The sequence below is a fragment of the Lagopus muta genome, chromosome 25 (genome assembly GCF_023343835.1).
Source record: "Lagopus muta isolate bLagMut1 chromosome 25, bLagMut1 primary, whole genome shotgun sequence".
Classification (NCBI taxonomy): Eukaryota; Metazoa; Chordata; class Aves; order Galliformes; family Phasianidae; genus Lagopus; species Lagopus muta.
In genome coordinates this window covers 4,733,035-4,755,566 of record NC_064457.1, presented here as the reverse complement: position 1 = coordinate 4,755,566, position 22,532 = coordinate 4,733,035, and the positions used below count along the sequence as shown (strand labels likewise).

The following is a 22,532-nucleotide window of genomic DNA, read 5'->3' as shown; positions in this document are numbered from 1 at the left end:
GAACTGTCATGACCTCTGAGGGATGACAGAGAGCTGCATCACAACAGCATCACCAGATCAACCACCTTGGATGCAACCCAGATCATTTCAAGGGCACAAGTATGTCCAACTGGATTAAGTTCTCTGGTAGGTTTTCTTCCTGTATAGGGAGTGCTTCTTCACTACCATGTATTCTGTGAAAGAAGCTCAGGGGCCCTGTAGATCTGTCTAAAAGAGCTATCATGAAAATGGATGAAAACCATGCATTCATTATATATTCATATATATATTCACTTCTCACTATTTCTGGCATCTCATGGTCCAGAGGACATACAATTTCCTTAGCTTTCTTTTTGCTGCCATAATAGATTTAAGGATGCTTTTCTTACAGTTCTTCCTGGCAAGTTTTCATCTCAGGCTGCCCTGTGGTGCTTCTGACTGTATCTCTGCTTGAGCAGCAATGTCTCTGGTTTGCTCACACTTCGACTGCCCCTTTTTTCAAATTCAGAAATCTCCAGAATTCCTCCTGTCCAGCCATACTGCCCATCCTGCATTTATTGGGGTGGCTAAAGTCACTGCTGTCTGGAAGCAGAAATGCATGGAAGAGTTGCGAGGGATTGTGCACTGATATGCAGACAAACTTTTGGAGTCCTTCTGCAGCACTGGAGTTGCCATTCCTTGCCAAGGAAATCAAACAGCTGAGACTTCAGCAAATTGGAGAATCCACTACCAAAGGGAGGTGTCTCCTTTAAGTCTCACACAACTTTTCTCCATCCTCCAGTCACAAAGCCTGAGTTCAGCCTCTTCTGATGAGCCCCTTCAATGGATCTAAAACATTCTCCCCAGTGTCCAGAGGGCTGTGCCTCTACTGAAGCTCCATGTGTGTGACTGAAGCAAGAGTGCTGTTCTTCTTCCAGGATATCACCATCTTCCAGCCTCAACCATCCTGACAGCCTCTCTGAATGGCCTGTTTGCTGTCGACTCCACCTGCTGTGCCTTCCTTGCTTTGTGCTGTTGAGGCTCTAGTCTTAGACTGGGGACACCCTTGAAGTGTATGTGAGCACCTGAGAAGCACAGACATCCTGCAGGGATCAGGGTGTGCTGGCTGACATCAGACTCAAGAAGAACCAACATTGTGCCCTGGCAGCAAAGTGGTCCAAGTGAATTTGCAGGCATACTAAACACTCCATAGTCTTCAGTTCAAAAAACATCAATTATTCATCATAGTCTTGTTGTGTCCTCAAATGGAATGCATTTCCTAGTTCTGGGCTCCAAAACATAAGTTTTTAAATGTTTTTAAAGCAGCCAGAGGAGGACAGCAGAGCTGATAGTGGGGCTGGAAGGCATATCCTACGAGGAGAGCATGAGAACATTTGGGTTGTCCAGTTTGGTGAACACAAAGCTTTGAGGCAGCCCCGTTGCTCACTTCTTATTAGGAAGGAAAGCAGAGAGGGAGGTGCTGGTCTTTTCAGCCTACTAACTGGTGACCAGACATGTGCAGGAATGGCACAAAACTTCACCAGATGTTCAGGCCAGATAGTAGTGATTCTGTAAATCTGTCGATCATGAAACACTCTAAGACTCAAATGGGAGTGTTAGAAAGCAGAAATTCTTTATTTTTGGTGCTGGATGCATGGGGGATGAGCTCCACCTATCATGCATAAGTTTCAAAAAAGATTCTCAGCTTATATTCATTACTTATGTTACACATACACAAATGCTTTCCCATACAGTATAGAGATATTGCATACTTCCACATAAAATTATTGACATGGAATTCAGCCTCCTCCCACAAGTTCAATCTTTTTGTGGTGATGGTTGCACAAGCCTCTGGATGAAGTCATTACACTTCCTCCCTGTGTTCACTGCATGAACCCCATATCCAACAATGCTCAGTTAGCTCTTGGCCTCACTCACACAATACTTGCTTACAAAAAATGAGCTGATTCAAAGCAGAATTTCCCTCACCTACTCAATACAAGATGTTCAGCATATCACCGTTATCTGGTTGGTACAAAGGCACAGATTCTTCCTGTTACCTAAGCAGAGTCCAGTGTATCCAGCAAGGAGCATTGGCCAGCTTGTTGCAGCTTGCATCACTAGAAAAAGAATAGATTGATGTGAAAGTGGTCAAACACTGGATCAGGCTTCATGGAGAGGTGAATGAAGGCCCACGCCTGTCAGTGTTGACACATTTTCATAATGCTTTCATTATCATGCCTTTCCTTGTGGTTAGCACTACTGGGGTCAGACAATTGAACCTGATGATATTTGCAGGTGCCTTCCAGCTCCTCTCTTCTCCATTAGCTCTGTTAGCAGGAAGACAGAGATTAACAGAATCTTTTGGTATCCTGAAGTGCCTCTGATGTGACCGGGACAGGTGTTGCTATGTGGGACACACAAGTCACACAAACACTCAGCTGCTGATGCATACATGTGGAATCATGCAAACCTCTGTACCCACAGGCAACTGCATAAATCCAGCACACAGGCTCTGGTTGTTTCACACCACTGCCCTACTAATCACGCTGACATCTTTTGCCTTTGCTCGATTCTTCCAGCACGTGAATTGAATGTTCTGCCCACACTGATGTGTGCTGCTCGGAAATGCTTGGGTCTTTCTTCTTGCCACTCAACAGATGCCTTCCATGAGCAATGGGAGTGACATATCAGGATGTGACAAGTAGCAGCAACACAGGAAGCCAACACACAGCCCATACCAATAGCTGGGATGTTTTGCAGTCAAGAGGTTCTTGTCACAAAATAATCACTGCTTCTAGGGCTGCTTCTGGAAATGGGACAGCTTGGGTCCACTATAAAAGCCTGTCCAGCTCCTTGCTCTCTCATCCACTTCTCCTTCCTCCATCTTCTTGGGAACCAGGTGAGTGTGAAGCCCCTTCTTGTTCTGTTCTCTTCCTTCTCCAAACAGAGTTCTGATCTTGGCAGAACTCTCAGCTGCTATTGGCTCTGTTCCATTGCCTGTTTCTGCTTGTCATGATGGAGAAGTGGGGAGAATGTCATAGCCTGCTGTAATCAGATGTCTTGTGGACTAGGGTCTGGGCAGTATTTGGATAGGTCCCCATGGCTTTCATTGGGCTTTGTCAGGATGAGACCAAGAATCCCTTGGACATCCCTGAACTGTCTTCAGTTCCCAGCACTGCATGTGCATTGATTCCCTCATAGTGTGATGCTAGGCTGCTCCTCATGCATCCCCATGTTCTGCTTCCAAATAGGTGCACCTCCATCCCTGAGACATGTCCTGCTGTGACCAGTGCCAGCCATGCCGGCCCTGCGGCCCGACCCCCCTGGCCAGCAGCTGCAATGAGCCCTGTGTCAGGCAGTGCCAGAACTCCACCATCGTCATCCAGCCCTCTCCCGTGGTGGTGACCCTGCCCGGACCCATCCTCAGCTCCTTCCCGCAGAACACCGCCGTGGGCTCCTCCACCTCCGCTGCTGTTGGCAGCATCCTCAGCTCTGAGGGCGTGCCCATCACCTCGGGGGGCTTTGACCTCTCCTGCATTTCCAACCGCAGCTGTGACAGAAGATGCACCCCCTGCTAAATGCGCTGAATGATGTCCCAGGCAAGGACCCCCAGGAATGCTAAGCATGGACCAAAGAACAAATGTTGTGATGCTGGTTTTGGCCTGGAAGACAGACATGTACTGACAAGCCTGGAGTCTCTGACAACATGGAGAATGTCTACTCATACTGTCTTTCACTCACTCTTTCTATCCAATTTCATTACTGTCTTTTCCCTTTAGACATGTCTGTTAGTATCCACAAAATGAACCCTGAGTGAAATTCTCATGTCTCTTAAACTCTGTGCTGAAATACAGTTCTCTGTGGCCATGCTGCCATAAGAAAGGGGAACTGATTCTTGTCTACAGCTACTGCTCTTCTTGCAATGACTTAATTTCTGCTCAGACTTATTAAACACTTTCTGCATCATTTAGCTTTTCCTTCTCTGCTTGTTTTTTTTTTTTTTTTTCCCCCATCTCTGTAGAGATGGCGAGGAAGAAAGGGATGTCTTTGGTGAGAACAAGCTAGGGAGATTCTGCCACTCCTCTGGTTATTGGAGGTCATTGTACAGTGCTGGCATTCATCTTCCAAGCGCATTTTATTGAAGGAGAGGAAGACATTCCTAGATGTTCCTCCTCCACCAGTGACCATCAGTCCCTGTCTTGCAGTGTTTCTCCTTACACAGGTATTGACCCTTGAGCATGCCAAGTGAATGGAAACCTTGACAAATGACATCCTCAAGAGAAGATCCTCTGCATTGGAGAGTCTCTGTGAACACAGAAGTTTCACACACGCTGGGGAAATTCTGGCTTTGGGAGGAGCAGTATTAGGGAAGGAGACTCAGAGAAAGTTGTTTCCAAAGGCCATCAAGAACTGGGAAGGCATAGCTTTCTTGAAGTTGTACCTCTGTCTCTATTCCATTTTCCCATGCCTTCCACTCACCCCATCACTGAGGGTACAGCTTTCCTGTGTAATTCTAGCAGCCTTCAGCAGAGCTCCTGGCCTTGCCATACTTTTGCCAAGTTGTCTATGGTCGAGGGCTTCCACAGGGCGGTATTGCTACCAGCTACAGAAGTCTGGTAGTATTGCCTATCGTATTGCCTGTTGTACTGGAGCCCCCAGTCCCTCTCAGCTCAACACTCCCATGGGTGCAGCAAGGCCCAGGATAGTGACTCATGCCCGAACACTCATGGCTTCTCAGTGGTGTCATGTCTTCCCCAAGCACGGAACTCTGCTCCTCAGGCTCAGGAACCGCAAGGCCTTCAAAGTGCTGCAACCTTTCTGCACTCTACAGGATCTCTGTACTTCTCCCAGGCACACAGGTCATGAACCAGCCCAAACACAGGACTCATGCTGCCCCGGGTCCCGCAGCTGCTGCTGCCCGTGGTGCTGCTGTCGCCGCTCGAGGAGCCCGAGAAGGGCCGGAAGCAGCGCCGGGATGGGGGGCTGTGAGTGTGGAGCATCAGGCTTTGAATGGCATGGTTATAGATTCCCTGACAGTGTTCAGCTGGATCCAAAGCTGAGTCCGGATCACAGAGACATTCACACCGTAAAATCTCTTTTAGGGAGGATTCAGCCAATCCATCCCCACCCTCATCAGCCCACACACAGCCTGTGAGCAGTCAATTGGCTTCAGCTGCATGTACTAAATGCCACATTTCCCTCACCCTTGCCAGTACAGCTGGGTGGTTATGGGGATAAAAACTTGCCCTTGCCATGTTGGGTTGTGGCTCAAGAACCACCCCTGTTCCATTAGACAATCATGGGCCCCTGCTCTTGTAGCAGCACACAGCACACAGCAGGGACATCTTTAGCCCCCTTCTGACTCCCCAGTTTGGCACCAAAACCACTCATGCCACTCTCCCCAGTAACTGGTAATTTCTCCATCCGGTGTGCACAGGACAGAGTGAGATGGTGCAGAGTTAAGAAAAGAGTAATTGAAAGGACACAACAGACTGTGATGATCAGTCACATGGCTCAACCAGATCTGAGGGGCCCCTGCTGCATGCCCCTCTATCACTCCTCATATGTTCATGTCTTTCTCTGTATACCCCAACATGATATATTATAAGTCTGTCTCACACCAATCCCTGTACATGTCCTGATTCACAGCTGCATCTCTTGCAAAGGCCAGGTTCATCTTCCTGGAAACAGACCTGTGGTTTCTAGATTCCTCATCAGCTTGGGTGAATGTGAGAATTTATTTCTTTCCATCATTTCTATGCTATCCTTGAGTGTCTGTTTGTCTCTGTATGCTGCTTGATTGGCTCCCCTTTTCTCTCATCCTGTTTCATGATGTTCTGACAACTCTTCCCATTCAGGGGCCCTCCACACACATGCTCATAGTGCCCTTTGTCCAGTCATGAAGAGCAAGTATGGAAAATTAAAGACCACTGGTACAGCACTGATCTGTGAGAGACCCTGTAATAGATTCCAGTCCCTAGCTGTACTCTGAATTGCAGCCACAACCGTTAGAGCACAGCAGATCATCCAGTTTTCCGCCTACATAACTATGCATTAACCCTCGCCACAACTCACTCATGTGGTTGTGTGGGGACTATACAACAGGCAGCCAAAGCAGTCTCACCAAAATCTAAGCATACAACGTTCACTGTCCTCAGTTTTTCAATCTTGTATGTGATTTACCTTCTGCACAACCAGGCTGGCTGCTGTGAATCATTGTGTTGTCCTTTGCATATTTAACAATGGCATCTGAAGATATTTCCTCTGAAACACTGTAGGAAGGAGTGAAAGGAATGCATCTGATGTGTTCTTCCCAGCATCCATGGCTAGACAATCTGTGGGGCAATGCATTTAGGAATTGAGCAGCCCTTCCCTTATCCCTGAGGAACTGCAATAATGGAATCAGCTGGAGTGCACCATGCCCAGCTGTGCTCCGTGTGCTGGAGGGTATAATGACAGAAACAGAGTTCCATCATTGAAGGAGAAGATGGAGCTCTCTATGGAAATGTTCTGCACAGTGTGACTTGGGTAAATCCACTGGTTCTGTCTGATGCAGAACAAAGATGGGGTTCCCAGCACCAGAAGGGAGTTGGGATTTATTTGCTGACTCTAGACCTCTTCCTATTATGTCTTACTAAAACCACCACTTTATTTCACAATTTACTGTCATGCTTTTCTTCTGGAATCTGTAACAGATCCTGCACAACTTCTGTCCCTACGTTCTCATGTCTGGGGCAGAATAGGAAGAGGCAAAAGAGGGCAGCAGGATTTTCCTGAGAGCACTGTGAGGTGGGATGAGGTCACACTCAGGAGCTGTGCAGCAGCTCAATCTTAGGAGTCTCCTTTCTTGCCACTGAAAAGATGCCTTCAATGAGGATCAAACGTAGCATAATGTGGGCAATGAAATTGCAATGCACAGGAAACCAACGTACAGTCTGGAATGTTTTGCATTCAAGATGAACTTGTCAGAAAATAATCACTGCTGGAAATGATGCCTCTGGACATGGATCAGCTTGAGTCCACTACAAAAGGCAGTGCATCTAATTGCCCTCTCATCTACTACTCTTACGGCCTTCTCCATGGGAACCAGGTGAGTGTAAAGCCCCTTCTTACTGACCTCCTCCTCCAAATGGAGGACTCAGCTGCTCTCAGTTCTGTCCCATGCCAAATCTTGGGACTGCTTTTCATGGGAGAGTGAAGTGTTGAGAAGATTTGTCACGGAGGCAATCTGCACCTGAACTGAGAAACTTTATGAGCTAGAGTCTGGACAGTAGCTGCATAGATCCTGCTGGTTATTTCTAGGCTCTGGCAGGATGAAACCAAAAACCCTTAAGTATCCATCTCCCAGAGGTGTATATACCTTAGCTCCCTCATGGCATGATTGCAGTTTGCTCCTCATGCGAGATGCCCCTTCACCTGGGTAGACCTCCAGTCCCAAGACATGTCCTGCTAAACCCAGTGTGTGCCATGCAGGCCCTGTGTCCCCACCTCCTGGCCAGCAGCTGCAATGAGCCCTGTGTCAGGCAGTGCCAGAACTCCACCATCATCATCCAGCCCTCTCCCGCGGTGGTGACCCTGCCCGGACCCATCCTCAGCTCCTTCCTGCAGAACAAGGTGTTATGGGATCCTCCACCTCCGCTGCTGTTGGCAGCATCCTCAGCTCTGAGGGTGTGCCCGTCACCTCGGGGGGCTTTGACCCCTCCTGCATTTCCGGTAATGTGGCAGAAGTGCCCCCCCAGCCAAAGGTGCTGGACACTGCCCCAGACAAAGGCAGCCATGAACGCTGAACACGGCACTGGACAGAACAAGAAAGTAAGAGGCCAGACTGACTTCTCTGCCAACATGGAGAAAGTCTATCAATACTGTCTTTCCCTGTCTTTTCCTGTCTAATATCACTGCTGTCTTTTCCCCTCAGAGACCTCTTTTAGTACATTCAAAACCAGCTGTGAGCTACCTGCTTGCCTCTCTATAATTCTTGGAGGGTAAATCTGGGCCCTGTGGCAATGCTGCCATAGGAATGATTCTTGTCTGTTCCTGCCACTCCCCACACTCAGTGTCCACTCTTGGGGTGATTTGATTTCCTTCTTCAGACTCATTAAATATTTGCTGCATCCTTTTGTGTGCCCTTCCCTGTTTATTTCTCCCCCCCCTCCATCTGTGCATAGATCACTGCTCTAGATATTGCAGACCAGCACACACTGCAGAGATCTCATCTTTCAGGCACTGTCTTTTGAAGCAGAGTAAGTCATCCCTACTTACTCCATAAACAATGCCAGTTAGACCTTGCCTTGCTGAATCTCTGCTTAGACATGTCATAGAACCATCGAATCATAGAATGATTTGAATTGGAAGGGACCTTTAAGATCATCTAGTTCCAACCCCTCCTCTGATAGGCAAGGACACTTCCCTCTATACCAGGTTGCTCCAAGTCCGATCCAGCCTGCCCTTGGGTGATTCCATGACAGGGGCATTTACAACCTCACTTGGCCAACTTGTGACAGTGTCTCACTATCCCTCACTGTAAAGAATTTCTTCCTGATATCTAGCCTAAATATACGCTTTTACAGTTTAAAACCATTTCCCCTCATCCTGTCATTGTTGACATAGTCTACCTAGATTGCCCTTCACTCCGTCTCCCACAGTATATTCCTGGAGATGCTGACAGACCGTGGCTAGGTATTCTGTTGGCTGGGCAAAAAGCTGGCCCAGAGAGTGATAGTGGATGGATTTAAATCCAGCTGGAGACATGTCATGTGTGGTGATTCCCAGAGATCAGTGTTGGGGACGCTCCACTTCGGTGTCGCTGTTACTGATCTGGATGAAGGAATTGAGTGCACTTTCAGCAAGTTTTAGATAACACCAATTTGGGATGAAGTGACCATGAACAAGGCCATATGCCAAGTCCTGCTCGTTGGTGACAGCTACTTCAGGAATGGCTACAGGCTTGGGGCAGAGTGGCTGGAAAGCTGTACGGAGGAAAAGGTTCTGGGGACACTGACTGATAGCTGGCTGAATGTGAGCCAGCAGTGTGTGTGCTTAGGTGGTCAAGAATGCTGGTGTCGTACTGGCTTGTATCAGAAATAGTATAGAATGTCCAGCAGGACTAGGGAGGAGACCATCCCTCTTTTCTCAGCACTGGTGAAGCTGCTCTTTGAGTACTGTGTTCAGTTTTGTCTCCTGACTTGAGGTAATGGAGCATGTCCAGAGAAGGGCAATGAAGCTGTGAATTCTTATGAAGAAAGCCAGAGGGAACTGGGACTGTTTAGTCTGGAGAATAGGAGACTGAGGAGTGACCTTATCACTCTCTACAACTGCCTGAAAGGAGGTTGTAGCAAGGGGGAGATTGGCCTTTTTTCTCCAGGTAACAAACAATAAGGCTATAAGCAATATCGTCTGGGCCCATCTCATCAGAGCCAGACCATCAAGGCAACAGGACTGAGGGAGACTGAAGAGAAGCACAGTAGAGAATGTGTGGGTGATTGTGTTTCCTGGAACATGGAAGCAGGGTAGTTCTCCAATAGTGGAAAAATCTAACTGGACGTCATAGTGGTTCTCTCTGGATAACAACAAGTACATGTAATGTTTCCAAAAAAAGTGTTACATCTGGCAAATGCCAAACCATTTTGTCTAGGCATGGTTTTTTTTGATGGAATGATTTTCAAAGCATAATGTATAAAATTTTTCCCTGTATGGAGATGTAAATTGATACTGGAATTATAGATCCAGCCCAGGCCAGCATCACTTGCCTGAGATGGATCCATCTCAGCACTTTGAGTTCTCTGCCATCACTCACTCGTTCCTGGCCCAGAAGAGCTATGGCCTCTCAATCCCAGCACTCAGAAGAAGCCTGCATGACAGAATGGTTGTGGCACAAGCCAGAAAATGAACAAGAGCATGAAGGGAAGCAGCCACACAGCTCATGTCATGGACTGTTTTCCATTCATCACAAGCTCTACAGAAAATTGTCACTTCCATGAAGCTGGGCCTGGGCCTGGGGCATTGCAGGGTCTCCATTAAAGGCAGCTCGATTCCTTCACCCTCTAATCAACATTTCTCACCTCTTTCTTCCTGGTATCCACGTGAGTCTGAAGCCCTTCTCCCACGTCCTTTGCTGATGCCTGTGTGGGGCTTGGCTGAGATGGATTTTCCACTGACAGAGACAGCAGCCTTGTTGCATCTGGCCAGGCTTTTCATATCACACCTGCATAAAGTGAAGACAATCTTTTACCCTTCTGTTCATTTTTATACGGCCATAAGCATCTTCCTTTGGATTAAAGGCTGAGATTCCTGGGATTGTTAACTTGGAGGAGTCAAAGAGAGGATCGTATCAGTGCTTATAAATACCGAAAGGGAAGGTGTCAAGAGGATGGGACCAGGATTGTTTCAGTAGTGCCCAGTGTGGGAACAGGCACAAACAGGAATACCATCCGAACATGGGAAAGGACTTCTTTACTTTGAGCATGAAAGAGCAGAGCACTGGAACCAGCTGCCCAGGGAGCCTTTGGTGTCTCTTTCCCGGGAGATACTGAAAACCCACCTGGGTGCTTTCCTGTTCTGCCTGATCTAGGAAACACGCTTTAGCATGGGAGTTGAATTAGATGATGTTAAGATGTCCCTTCCAATCTCTACAATTCTGTGATTCTACCAGGCAGCCAAAATGGTCCATTGAGTGCTCCTGGCAGGAAGACAAACTGCTCCTCACGTGTCCCTGTGCTCTGTTTTCTGCCTGCAGTCTCTGGGAGGTAAAACTTCAGCTCTGATCCATGTCCTCCTATGACCAGTGCCTGCCATGCCCAGTACCTGCCATGTTGGCCTTGGTTGCACACGAGAGGAAATGTCGACCCTGGCTTCTCTGACAGCAGGCCAATGTCTACCATTACTCTCTTCCACTCACTCTTGCTCTCAAGTTTCTTTACAATCTTTTTTCCTCAAAGATCTGTTTTAGATCCTCCTACAAACAGTCTGGACTGACATATTTGTCTCTCTCCATTTTTGGGACTGGTAGATGGATCCCCCATAGGAACTCCTCTTTTTATAGGGTAACAGTGTCTTGTTTTCTCCTGCTGCTTACCACACTAGAGGCTTTTACTTTGATGCATTCTCGAGCGTTTCTGCCTGTTATGCTTACAACTGCATAGAAATGGTCTTAGGAAAAAACAATTGCTTTGGTGGGAATTAGCTGAGGGCACTCTTTCACCTCTCTAGGCAGTGAAGGTTGGGACACACTGAAGAGATTCATCTTTCATGCACTGTCTCTTAAAGCTGAGAAAGAAATCCTTGATTACACTATAAGGAAAAAAATCAGTCCTTACCTTGCTGTGTGATGTGAAAGAAAATATCTTTATGCAGGACACTATCTCATCAGCCATGAGGGGTTTGTTGGAAATCTGAAAATCAAAGACAGCCTTGGCAGCAGTGACCATGAACTCATAGAATCACTGAAGGCCTTGGTTTGGAAGGGATCTCAAAGGTCATCTAGTTTCAAATAACATGCTGAGGGCACAGATGACAACAGCTAAATCAGGCATGAGAACAAGTTACCAGGTCTCCATCCAACCTAGCCTTGAATGTGGGTGATAGGGCACCCACAAATTCTCTGGGCTGCCTCTTCCAGCACTTCACCACCAAGTCAGCAAAAGGGTGTATCTGGGGCTGCATAACCAGATACAGTTCTCCAGATGGGACTGACAATCACCTACCTTGCCCAGCTGGGCACCTCCCTTTTCATCCAGCCCTGGATAATTTTGGACTTCTGGGCTGCAAGTGCGCACTCCTGGCTCATGTCAAGTTTTTCATCTACCAGGATCCCTAAGTTCTTCTTTGCAGGGCTGCTGTCAAGACGTCCTTCTCTCAGTCTCTATCGATACAACTTACACTTGGCCTTGTTGAACCTCATGGTGTTCATAAGGGTTCATCCTTCAAGCTTGCGCAGGTCCCTTTGGATGGATCTCTTCATTCTGTTATATCAACTGCACCACTAAACTTGGTGTCATCTGCAAACTTGCTGAAGATGCACTCGATCCCATTATCTATGTTATTATTAAACAGCTTCTCAATGACATGAACACAGGGATTGAGTGCACCCACTGTAACTATGAGAGACTATCTGAAGAAGTGCAACCAGGAGAGCAAGGAATGTGAATTTCCCCCCTGCTTTTGTGAAACCCCACAGAAAATAGAGCGTTCAGCTGTGCATCCCCAGCATAAGAAAGATACTGACCTGTTGGAGTGACTCCAGAGAAGGGCCATGAAGGTGGTCAGACAGCTGGAGAACTTCTGCTATGAGAGATTTGTTGTTGTTTATCCTAGTGAGGGGGAGACTTGAGAGCAGCATTCCATTATGTGAAGAGTGCTCACAAGAGAGATGGGGAGGGATTCTTAATCAGTGGAAGTAATGACAGGACAAGGTGCAATGGCTTTCAAGTAAAAAAGAGCAGAATTAGGTGAGATATGAGGAAGAAATTCTTTACTGTGAGGATGTTGAGGCACTGGAACAGGTTGCCCAGAGATGTGGTGGATGCCCCACTGTGGGAAGTGTTCAGCGATGGGCTGGATGGGACTCCAAGACATGTGATCTAGTGGAAAGTATGCCTGCTTGTGGAGGAAAAAGAACCGGATGATCTTTAAGGAACATTCAACACAAAATATTCTACAAGTCTGTGAAAATGTTTTGTATTGTGTTGGTTTTTTTTGTAAGCTGAAAGATTGCACAGAGATGGCACAATCCAAAACAGTCATAGACTCTTTTCTGAGGGCACTGTTACATGAGGTAGTGTTAGATCCAGGCAGAAAACACACAAAAATGGAAAAGCCAAGATAAGAGAATCACAAGCCTAATCCTCATGTACAGGAACCAGCTGATGCTTGCTGGAGCTTCTTCCTGAGGATGGTACATCCAACAGCCCCACTGCAGTGAACCAGGCTGAAGTCACTTGCCTGCTCTGGACCCATCCAGCACTTGAGCCGAGCCATCTGCCTCACCAGTGCAATCCTGCCCTACAAATCTTTGGGCCTTTCACTGCAGCACTTCAAAGAATCCTTCATTAGAGAATGAGCACGGCAAATAATCTGGAAATGAAAAGGTAGCACTGCAGGAAATCAAAACACAGCCCATATGATGAGAAGGGCTGGCATGCATTCCAGCTGGGCTTGTCAGAAAATTATTGCCTCTATCAAGGGTGTCTCTGGGCCTGCAGCAATGAAGGACCAGTATAAAAGGCAACCCAGATCCCAGCTATCCTATCCTCTTCTCTTGTCTCCTTCTTGTTGGGAACGAGGTAAGTGTGAAGACCTCTTTCTAATTCTTAGTGAGATTTTGCCTCAATAGAAATGTTATCAGATAGTGGAGCTCCATGCTATGGGAGACCATAGAGGGGATAATGTCAGTGCAGAGAGTGCTTGGGACACAGCTCACATGGCTGTAGATTTATGCAGTCCATGAGAGTCTCCCTGGTCCATACTGCTCTTTCTAGGGCCCTGGCACAATGAAGGGATGTGGCCAGCTGTCACAGCCTTCTCCTCTATCCCGAGAAGTTGCCTTGGCTCCTTGACTCAAGCTACCCTTCCCATACCTTGGTTCTCTTTTTCATTCTATCTATCCTTTCCAGGTGCACCTCCAGTCCCAAGTCATGTCCTGCTACACCCAGTGTGTGCCATGCCGGCCCTGCGGCCCGACCCCTCTGGCCAGCAGCTGCAATGAGCCCTGTGTCAGGCAGTGCCAGGACTCCACCATTGCCATTGAGCCCTCTCCCGTGGTGGTGACCCTGCCCGGACCCATCCTCAGCTCCTTCCCACAGAACACCGTTGTGGGCTCCTCCACCTCCGCTGCTGTTGGCCGCATCCTCAGCTCTGAGGGCGTGCCCATCACCTCGGGGGGCTTTGACTTGTCCGGCTTGGGCAGCCGCTCCTGTGGCAGAAGGTGCCCGCCCTGCTGAAGCTGCTGGTCCTGGAGAAATTGTTCCAGAAAACAGGAACGTGGTTCTGGATCAACAAGACATCTTCAAGCCCCTGCGTTCAGATTACCTGACCATCCTCAGCTATTCTATGAACTGCTGTCAGGAAGAGGCAATCCTGGGCTTTATGTCAACTTGCCTCATGTCTCAGCTGCCATTCCTCATTCCTACCTATCTTTGTCTCCACTTTTTCTCTGATTTGTTCTTTCCTATGATCCTGTGAGATGTGAGTTTCCTCAGAACCAGTCCATTCTCTGCTAGAAAATAAGACACGTGCCTAGCATGAACTCAAACAAACATGGGATCATGGGAATCCTGTACTGTGGAGCCTCTGCTCTGAGTGATCTCATTTTCCTATTTAAAAATTCATTAAAGATTTCTGCATCTTAGTGTAAGTCTTTGATATTCTTTCTCATCGTGTGTGGCCTCCAAAGATGCCCAGAGAGAATGGATTTGCTCCTGGCAGGTATAGGATGAATGTTTATAGAGATCCTTCTCCATTCCCAAAAGAATGCGAGGGTATGAGATACTGCAGAGGCTTGTCTCTTCAGCATTGTCTCTTGTAGCTGAACAACACACACCTGGCAGTGCCAGAGGAGGCAACTATTGGCCTCTGACTGTAGCGTTCATGCATACAGCTACCTGCACAAGAGAGAACACAGCCTCTGCAGTGCTCACAGGAAAAGCTGTGACTGTGTGGAAGGTCATGGGAATAAGCAACGCTGTAGGCTCGTAAGAACAGGGCTCTTCTGCTCTGAGATGTACTGCACTGGGGAAGAAGCAGAGAGCACGAGATGAAATAGAACTGTGTGAATGTCTTTCCGTTGTCAGACACAGCTTGCGTTGTCTGTAATGCCATCTCGTCCAACTCAAAAGTAACTCTGACCGACATGGGCCTCAGTCAGTGGCTGCTATGGGAGCAGAGCTCGTTTCTGTGTAGAGCTCAGGGCGGCGCACCCCGGTCAGGATGGAGTTTGGCGGCCATGCAGGCAGCGCCCCCTGCAGGCCCGGACGGCACTGCGCCCCCGCCCCGCCCCAAGCTGTTCGTGCCCGGCCGCAGCCCCGGCTTCGCTTCCGTGCGCCCACGGCGCAGTAATACAGCGCCGCGTCCCCGAGCCGGGGCCGGGCGAGACACAGGGCGCTGGAGCGGCGGTCTGCCGACACCCACAGCTGCCCCTCCGGGTCCGGCACCTCCTTGGAGCCTTTGACAGCGCTGACGAGGAATGCTGGTCCTTGGCCTGGAAGCTGACGGTACCACTGGATGTATTCATGTGACTGTATGTTGGGGTGTGAGCAGGTGATGTTGATGCCGGTGCCCTCGCTGGTCTCTACCAACGGCTCCTGCTGCACCTGGGCTCTGCTCACAGTCACTGCCGAGAAGAAAAGAAGCAGCAAAATCAGAAAAATCATTTTCTCCCATAGCAATGTCTTGCATGAAGAGAGAGGTGCACGAGGTCGGAAAGGAGCCGAAGGGACAGAGGCATTCGCGACCCCAGCCCCGCAGTCCGGCCCCGCCGGCGGCAGCCCCGCGCACCCAGGAGCACCGCGGCCAGCCCCGGCAGCCCCGCGGCCCGGCACTGCAGCATCCCGCCGCTCCGCCGCCCGCGCCGCGCTGCCCCCGCCAGCCCCGGCTCTGCTCCGCCCGCGCCGCCTCCTCCCCGCCACCGCCGCCGCCGCCAGCTCCGCCCCGGGGCTGCGCCCTGCGCCGGCGGCACTCGGGCTTGCTGCGGGCTGCCAGTGCTGGGCGCCTGTGCGCGTGTAACGGGGCTTGAGCTTTGCGTGTACTTCAGCGTAGCCCGGACTCTGCGGTGTAGGCGGAGATCTGGGCAACGGCTGGGAAACCTCCTCTGGCACAGGGGAAACAAGCTGCCCTCCTGAAGCATCCGTAGAGAGGAGGGCTGGCGAGGGCAGACAGGACGGGAACGGTCGGGGAGAACGACGCGGCCGAATCCTGCTCCTCACGCTGTGCCCGGCGCTGCCGCAGATCCAAAGCCCGGCATCGGAAACGGGTCGTGTGCTGCTGCCCGGGAACGCGGCACCCCGAGAGCTCCCCGAGCCCCGGGTCCCGCAGCTGCTGCCGCCCGTGGTGCTGCTGTCGCCGCTCGAGGAGCCCGAGAAAGGCCGGCAGCGGAGCCGAACTGGAGGCAGGGCAAGTGGAGCATCAGGATTTGAAAGCGTGGAAGAAGCCTAGAGGGAGCCTGTAGCCACGGTTACAAATTTTCTGACAGTGTTTTAATCGGATCCAAAGCTGAGCCCGGATCTCAGAGACATCCACTCCGTAAAATCGTGTTTGCAGGGGGATTCAGACAGTCCATCCCCAACTCCAGCTGCACTTGCTAATGCCACATCTCTCTCACGCTTGGCAGTACAGCCGGGTGGTTATGGGGATAAAACCTGCCCCTGCCACATTTGGTTGGTGCTCAAGAACCACCCCTGTTTCACTACACAATTATGGACCCCTCTTCTGTAGTAACACAGCACATGGCAGGGACATCTTCAGCCCCAGTCTGACTCCAGCACCAAAACCACTCATGCCAGTCTCCCCAGTAACTGCTAATTTATCCATCCATAGTACACAGGACACAGTAAGATGGTGCAGAGTTAAGAAAAGACTGATTATGGGGACAGGAGAGTCTGTGGGGATCAATCATATGGCTCAACCAGATCTGATGGGCTCCGCCTGCACATGTTCTCATACGTTAAACCCTTTCCATGTATATTCCAAACAGCAATTCTATAGGTCTGTCTCACACCAATCCCTGTCCATGTCCTGATTCACAGCTGCATCTCTTGCAAAGGCCAGGTTCATCTTCCTGGAAACAGACCTGTGGTTTCTTGATATCACATCAGCTGGTGTGAATAATGACATTTATTTCTTCCCATCATTTCCATATACTCTTTTCATGCTGTTGGCATGTTGTTGCCTGGATCCTCTTTCTACTCCTTTGGCTTTGGGAGGAGCAATATTGGGGAAGGAAACTCAGAGAAAGGCATTTCCAAAGGCCATCAAGAACAGGGAAGGTATAGTTTTCTTGGGGTTCACCCTCTGTGTCTATTCCACTTTCCCATCCCTTCCACTCACCCATCACTGAGCTTCTCTGTGTGGTCCCAGCAGCTGTCACAGAGCTCCTGGTCCTGCCATTAATTTGCCAAGTTGCCTATGGTCAAGGGCTTTCGCCAGTCAGCAGTGCTACCAGCTACAGTAGGCCACAGATTGCAGCCCACAGTCCCTCTGAACTCAACACTCCCATGGGTACAGGAAAGCCCAAGACAGGAACTCATGCCTAAACACTCATGGCTTCTCAGTGGTGTCATGTCTTCCCCAAGCACGGAACTGTTCTCCTCAGGCTCAGGAAATGTAAGGCATTCAAAGTGCCCCAACCCTTCAACCCTTCTGCACTGAAGATTCCGTGTGAGAGCAGATATCCTCATTTCCACTGGAACATGGCAATGAGAGTGTGAGATGTTTCTGCACTCAATAGGATCTTTGTACTTCCCCTAGTCACACATGGCATGCACAAACCCAAATAAAGGACTCACACTGGAGTGTCATTCCCCAGACACCAAGATCCTCTCATATTCCCTGTGTGCCAGGTATGAAATAGCCTTTGTGCTCTATGCAGTATCTCTGATGCCCACACACACACATGCAACTTCACACATCAGCACAGCCTACGGATCTGTTTTGTGAGGGCTTTTCTTTCAATCAGATTCTGTGTGATGCCAGCAGCACAGCAATGGCACTGAAAATCATTTCTACGTGACATCAGGATGGCAGCATCTCTCCTCAGGCCAGCTGTTGTATCAGGCAGTGCTGGCTCAGGTGGGACCACAGGACAAAGAGCATCAGAACCAAGCCCATCAAAGCCCAGTGTAACCACAAAGAAGAGCTCTTACCCCTCGCCAAGGACACAGTAGCACAGTCCTCCCCTTGCTCTGCTGCAAGTGTACATCTCTACAGCCCAACCTACTATTCTCCTCCTGCCTTGTCAGGCTCCTTGAAGGTCCAGTGCATTCAAAGGATGGAGCTTTCATGGTAAGCTATGTTTGGATCTGGCCTTGGCCTCTGATAGAAGGGGATCCATGCTGAGATGGCAGGGACAGGTGAAGAATGCCTTCTGGTGAGTGAAAGCAGAGGGAATAGAGAGAACTCTGGAGGTGATGCAGATGTAGGAAACTATCATGAAAAGCACAGTGTAAGGACGATGATGACAACAGGAACCATAAAGCCCAGAATAAAGCCTGACGGGATCCCCGCAGGCCAGTCCCAGAAGAGGCCCCTCATCCCAGTAGAAACTGACAGTGATATTCCTGGTACCCAGCCTGTAGCCAGGCAACAAGGACCATGTTGAGACCCACAGGTACTGATCGCTCCCTGCTGTGACAAAGGTGAGGCCAGGGTCAGGAGAGACATGGAGCAGATAATGACAAACAGGAGCATGTGACAGCTGGGATGCTCTGTTTAGCCCAGGAGAATGCACTGAATCAGAAAAGTCCTGTTCTCCTTTGCCATGGCCCTGTGCTTTCAGAAGAAGGTGATGTCAGAGTGAGGTTTTCCAGCTCAGTAAGAGCAGCAGCAGACTTCACACAGGATGCCATTTCCTGGCTTACGTGGTGCTCTCATGTCCTCTGCTGATCACTGCTGGAATCAATCTCTCTCCATCTCCTCTCTCTCTCACTTCTTCCACAGACACGTGTACACAAAGTGTACATCCTTCAACGTGTTCATCCTTCTCAGGCATCCATTCACCCATTCTTTACCACAAGAGCGATCCTGGAAGAAAAATACAAATGATAGTCTCAAGTATAGAATTTTTCTTGTTCCTAACTTTTTCTCTTCTGACTCATACTTGGCTCAGAAATCCTCGGTCCTCTCAATCCTAATACTCAGAAGAAGCTTCTGTGAGGGAATGGGTGTAACAGAGTCCAGAAAATGAAAAGGCAGCGTAAGTGGAAACAGCCACACAGCCCGTATCATTAGCTGGGATGTTTTCCATTCATTACATGGACTACAGAGCATGGTCTCTTTTGTCTATAGCACTCCCAGGTCTAGAGCAGTGCAGGGCCATCATACTAACAACAAAAGTGTCCTCTCCTCTCTGGATCAAGTCAAGAAACCCTCTTACCTCTCTGAGACATGCCCTGCTACGAACAGTGGGTGCCATGCCCATCCAATGGTACGACCTCACCAGCCATCACCTGAAAGCAGCCCTGTGTCAGGCACAGTAAAAACCATACTGTCATCATTAAATCTCTCCCCATGATTGCAGCCCTGCTTGGCCTCAACGTCAGTGCATACCTACAGAACACCTCTGTGGGAACCTCTACCTCTGCAGCAATTGACAGCATCCTCAGCTGTGATGCAGTCTCCATCACTTCTGGGTGCTTTGATCTCTTCCGAATTTCCAGACACTATGATGGCAGAAGGTGCCCACCATGCTCAATTCCCCATTTTCTACCCTTTTCTCTCTTTTCCTTGTATTCCCTTCTTTTGGGTGTATAATTTCCCCATAGCCAACCTGAGTTCTATGGGACCAACACAAAGATTGCATTTTTAAATCTTGACCAGGGGGGATGTGCACAGATTTTTGGCAGCTCTGGTGCTGCCCACACAACATGGCTGTGTGGAAGAAAACTCATTTCCCTCTTCAGTGTCACTAATGTTACCTGCATCCCAGTCCCAGCCTCCATGAGATCCTTTTAATAGTGATCTCAAGTTGCTAGGATTGAAGGGCAGCCCTGGACTGCACATGATAATGTGAGGATTTCATCATGTGGAAAGCATTTGTATGGAAGAATTACTACTAGAAAACCATGCATCATCTTCTCTGCTCCTCCCAACCCTGAGATTTCTACATGGAACTTAGGGAAGGAAGTTTTTACTTCTTACTGAAGCATGCTGAGACCGAGCCTCCTGTTTGTGAGTGAGCAAGAGGCAGAAAACCACCTCCCAGCCCCAAGACGACAGAGCTGCCGGAAATGACTCGGCTGGCTGCACAGGCAGGGCACTCATTGCCATAGCAACACCCACAGGTAACAACACCAGTTCTCTTATAAGCCCGAAGCTCAGAGCCAAGCCCTGTTCCTCCTCTCTGGCTTTCTCATGGCTCCCACATGAGAAAGAGAGCCCAGTTTCAGTGTTGCACAGACAAGTCAGGATTTAATAAGGAGACAGGATGGACTGCATTGATCAGGCACAGGGCTCATCCATATATGCAGATGTACTGACTGGAACTTTTGTCCTTTTTCCCTACAGTGCATCCCCTTATTCCTCCCCTCTCCTCTCTCACCATTCCCTAGCCACTCTTTAAAATGTTTGCATAGCCCCACAAGTCCCTCTAGAGCAATCCTAATTTTCATTTTCATCTTGTCTCTTGTCACTTACAGAGCTCAACCTCATCTAATTCAAATCTAACACATGGAGTTCCCCATAGCTGAAGCTGAAGCTGATCATCTATAGCTGAAGAGGTATAGTTTCACCAATTGTCATCCTATTTGGTTAGAGATCGGGGTCATCCTGTGCTTTGTTTATCAGTTTCATTTTACTTGTAATTCCCTTTAAGCTGATAAGGGACTTGATCCACAGCCTTCACGAGCCTGTAGCCCTCCCTGTGAACACACCTTACAGTGGCCTCAGCTGAATTCACACCTCACTGCCAGAGGCCCTGAATCTTGTCACACAGTCTCATACTCTCAAAACAGAGCCACTGAGGAGATCACATGCAGATGGCTGTGACACCAGCACTCATGAAAGTGTGCAGCTGGAACGCCTTTCTCCGGAGGATGCCGAGCGGTGCGAGGGACGCGTTCCATGTCAGCACTGCCAGCTCGGCGGGGCCGGGAGGGGGGAGCGGCAGCGCCCCCTGCGGGCCCGGACGGCACTGCGCCCCCGGCCCGCCCCAAGCGGTTCGTGCCCGGCCGCAGCCCCGGCTTCGCTTCCCGTGCGCCCAAGGCGCAGTAATACAGCGCCGCGTCCCCGAGCCGGGGCCGGGAGAGCCGCAGGACGCTGGACGCTGGAGCGGCGGTCTGCCGACACCCACAGCTGCCCCTCCGGGTCCGGCACCTCCTTGGAGCCTTTAACGGCGCTGACGAGGAATGCGGGGCCTCGGCCCGGGAGCTGACGGTACCACTGAATGACTTCGCTGAACTGTGTTTTGGGATGTGAGCAGGTGATGTTGATGCCGATGCCCTCGCTGGTCTCTACCGAAGGCTCCTGCTGCACCTGGGCTCTGCTCACAGCCACTGATGAGAAGATAAGAAGAAGTAAACTCAGAAAATTCCTTTGCTGCTACAGAAAATATAACACGGGATCCAAGCCAGCAGGAAAAGCCACTGAGGTTAAAAGGTCGTGAAGTAAGCACCAGTGTGGGAAGGGCTATCTATAGGCAGGAGAGCAGGGGGAAAGGGCAGACGGGAGAGAACCGCGGGCTGAGCTCTGTGGAGAAAGGCAGGCTGAATGCAGAGGAGAGAAGAGCACGAGGTCAGAAACGAAACGGACAACCAGAGGCAAGCGAATTTCAGGAATTTCATGCCAGAGGATAGAGAGGTGCCCTCGCTCGTCGGAAAGAAGCCAGATAGACAGAGGCGAGTGCGGCCCCGGCCCCCCGCAACCCCCGCAGTCCGGCCCCGCCGGCGGCAGCCCCGCGCACCCAGCAGCACCGCGGCCCGGCACTGCCGCATCCCGCCGCTCCGCCGCCCGCGCCGCGCTGCCCCCACCAGCCCCGGCTCTGCTCCACCCGCGCCGCCTCCTCCCCGCCGCCGCCGCCGCCAGCTCCGCCCCGGGGCTGCGCCCTGCGCCGGCGGCACTCGGGCTTGCTGCGGGCTGCCAGTGCTGGGCGCCTTTGCGCGGGTAACGGGGTTTGGGTTCTGCGTGTCCTGCAGCGCAGCCAGGGCTCTGCGGTGTAGGCGGAGAGCTGAGGAACAGCTGCAAAAGCCCCTGCAGTATAGAAGAAAGCAGCTGCTCGCCTGCAGTGTCCCAAGCGAGCGTGTCAGGCGGTAACACAGACGGGACTGGAATGGTCGGGGAGCGCAACGCGGCCGAATCCTACTCCACCGCTGTGCACAGCGATGCCGCAGATCCAAAGCCCGGCAGCGGGAACGGGTCGTGTGCTGCTGCCCGGAACGCGGCACCCCGAGAGCTCCTCGGGTCCCGCAGCTGCTGCTGCCCGTGGTGCTGCTGTCGCCGCTCGAGGAGCCCGAGAAAGGCCGGCAGCGGCGCCGAGCGGGCCGCTGGGAATGTGCAGCATCGGGCTTCGAATGTGTGGGAGAAGCCAAGAGGGAGGCTGGAGGCACAGAATCCCTGACCAGTGTTCAGCCGGATCCAAAGCTGAGCCCGGATCTCAGAGACATTCACTCCGTAAAATCTCGTTTTTGGTTGTTTAGTCAATCCATCCCTACCCCCATCAGCCCACACGCAGTGTGTGAGCAGTGAATTGTGTGAGCAGTGAATTGACTCCACCTGCTTGTGCTGAATGCCACATCTCTCTCTCTCGGCAGTACAGCTGGGTGGTTATGGGGATAAAACCTGCCCCTGCTGCATTTGGTTGTGGCTCAAGAACCACCCCTGTTTTGTTAGACGATCATGGACCTCTCTTCTTGTAGCAGCACACAGCACATGCC

The 22,532-nt window shown here is 50.3% G+C and overlaps 3 protein-coding genes and 2 gene segments (V, D, J or C); 2 read left to right on the top strand and 3 right to left on the bottom strand.

Moving 5' to 3' along the window:
* Positions 1–3,229: 3,229 nt before the first annotated feature.
* On the top strand, positions 3,230–3,584 carry LOC125684525 (feather keratin Cos1-1/Cos1-3/Cos2-1-like). Its single transcript, XM_048926715.1, has one exon. It carries the CDS (start codon positions 3,234–3,236, stop codon positions 3,537–3,539), a length of 306 nt encoding a protein of 101 aa, XP_048782672.1. The 5' UTR covers positions 3,230–3,233; the 3' UTR covers positions 3,540–3,584.
* A 9,854-nt stretch (positions 3,585–13,438) lies between these two features.
* On the top strand, positions 13,439–13,968 carry LOC125684522 (feather keratin Cos1-2-like). Its single transcript, XM_048926711.1, has one exon. It carries the CDS (start codon positions 13,590–13,592, stop codon positions 13,893–13,895), a length of 306 nt encoding a protein of 101 aa, XP_048782668.1. The 5' UTR covers positions 13,439–13,589; the 3' UTR covers positions 13,896–13,968.
* Positions 13,969–14,810: 842 nt separating this feature from the next.
* LOC125684401 (T cell receptor alpha variable 4-like) lies at positions 14,811–15,529 on the bottom strand. The segment is given in 2 exon segments: positions 14,811–15,283; positions 15,448–15,529. Coding segments are annotated over 2 exon segments (525 nt in total).
* Positions 15,530–18,715: 3,186 nt separating this feature from the next.
* Positions 18,716–22,532, bottom strand: part of LOC125684493 (M1-specific T cell receptor alpha chain-like) — a 46,644-nt gene continuing 42,827 nt past the window's right edge. Inside the window, exon 3 of the transcript XR_007373299.1 lies at positions 18,716–19,124. The gene's annotated coding sequence lies outside the window, so the exon portion shown is untranslated. The remainder of the gene's footprint in view (positions 19,125–22,532) is intronic.
* LOC125684496 (T cell receptor alpha variable 4-like) lies at positions 19,119–21,651 on the bottom strand. The segment is given in 2 exon segments: positions 19,119–21,155; positions 21,563–21,651. Coding segments are annotated over 2 exon segments (580 nt in total).

Coding starts and splice junctions, on each gene's coding strand:
- LOC125684525 (XM_048926715.1), top strand. CDS start 3,234: ATGTCCTGCTGTGACCAGTGCCAGCCATGCCGGCCCTGCGGCCCGACC.
- LOC125684522 (XM_048926711.1), top strand. CDS start 13,590: ATGTCCTGCTACACCCAGTGTGTGCCATGCCGGCCCTGCGGCCCGACC.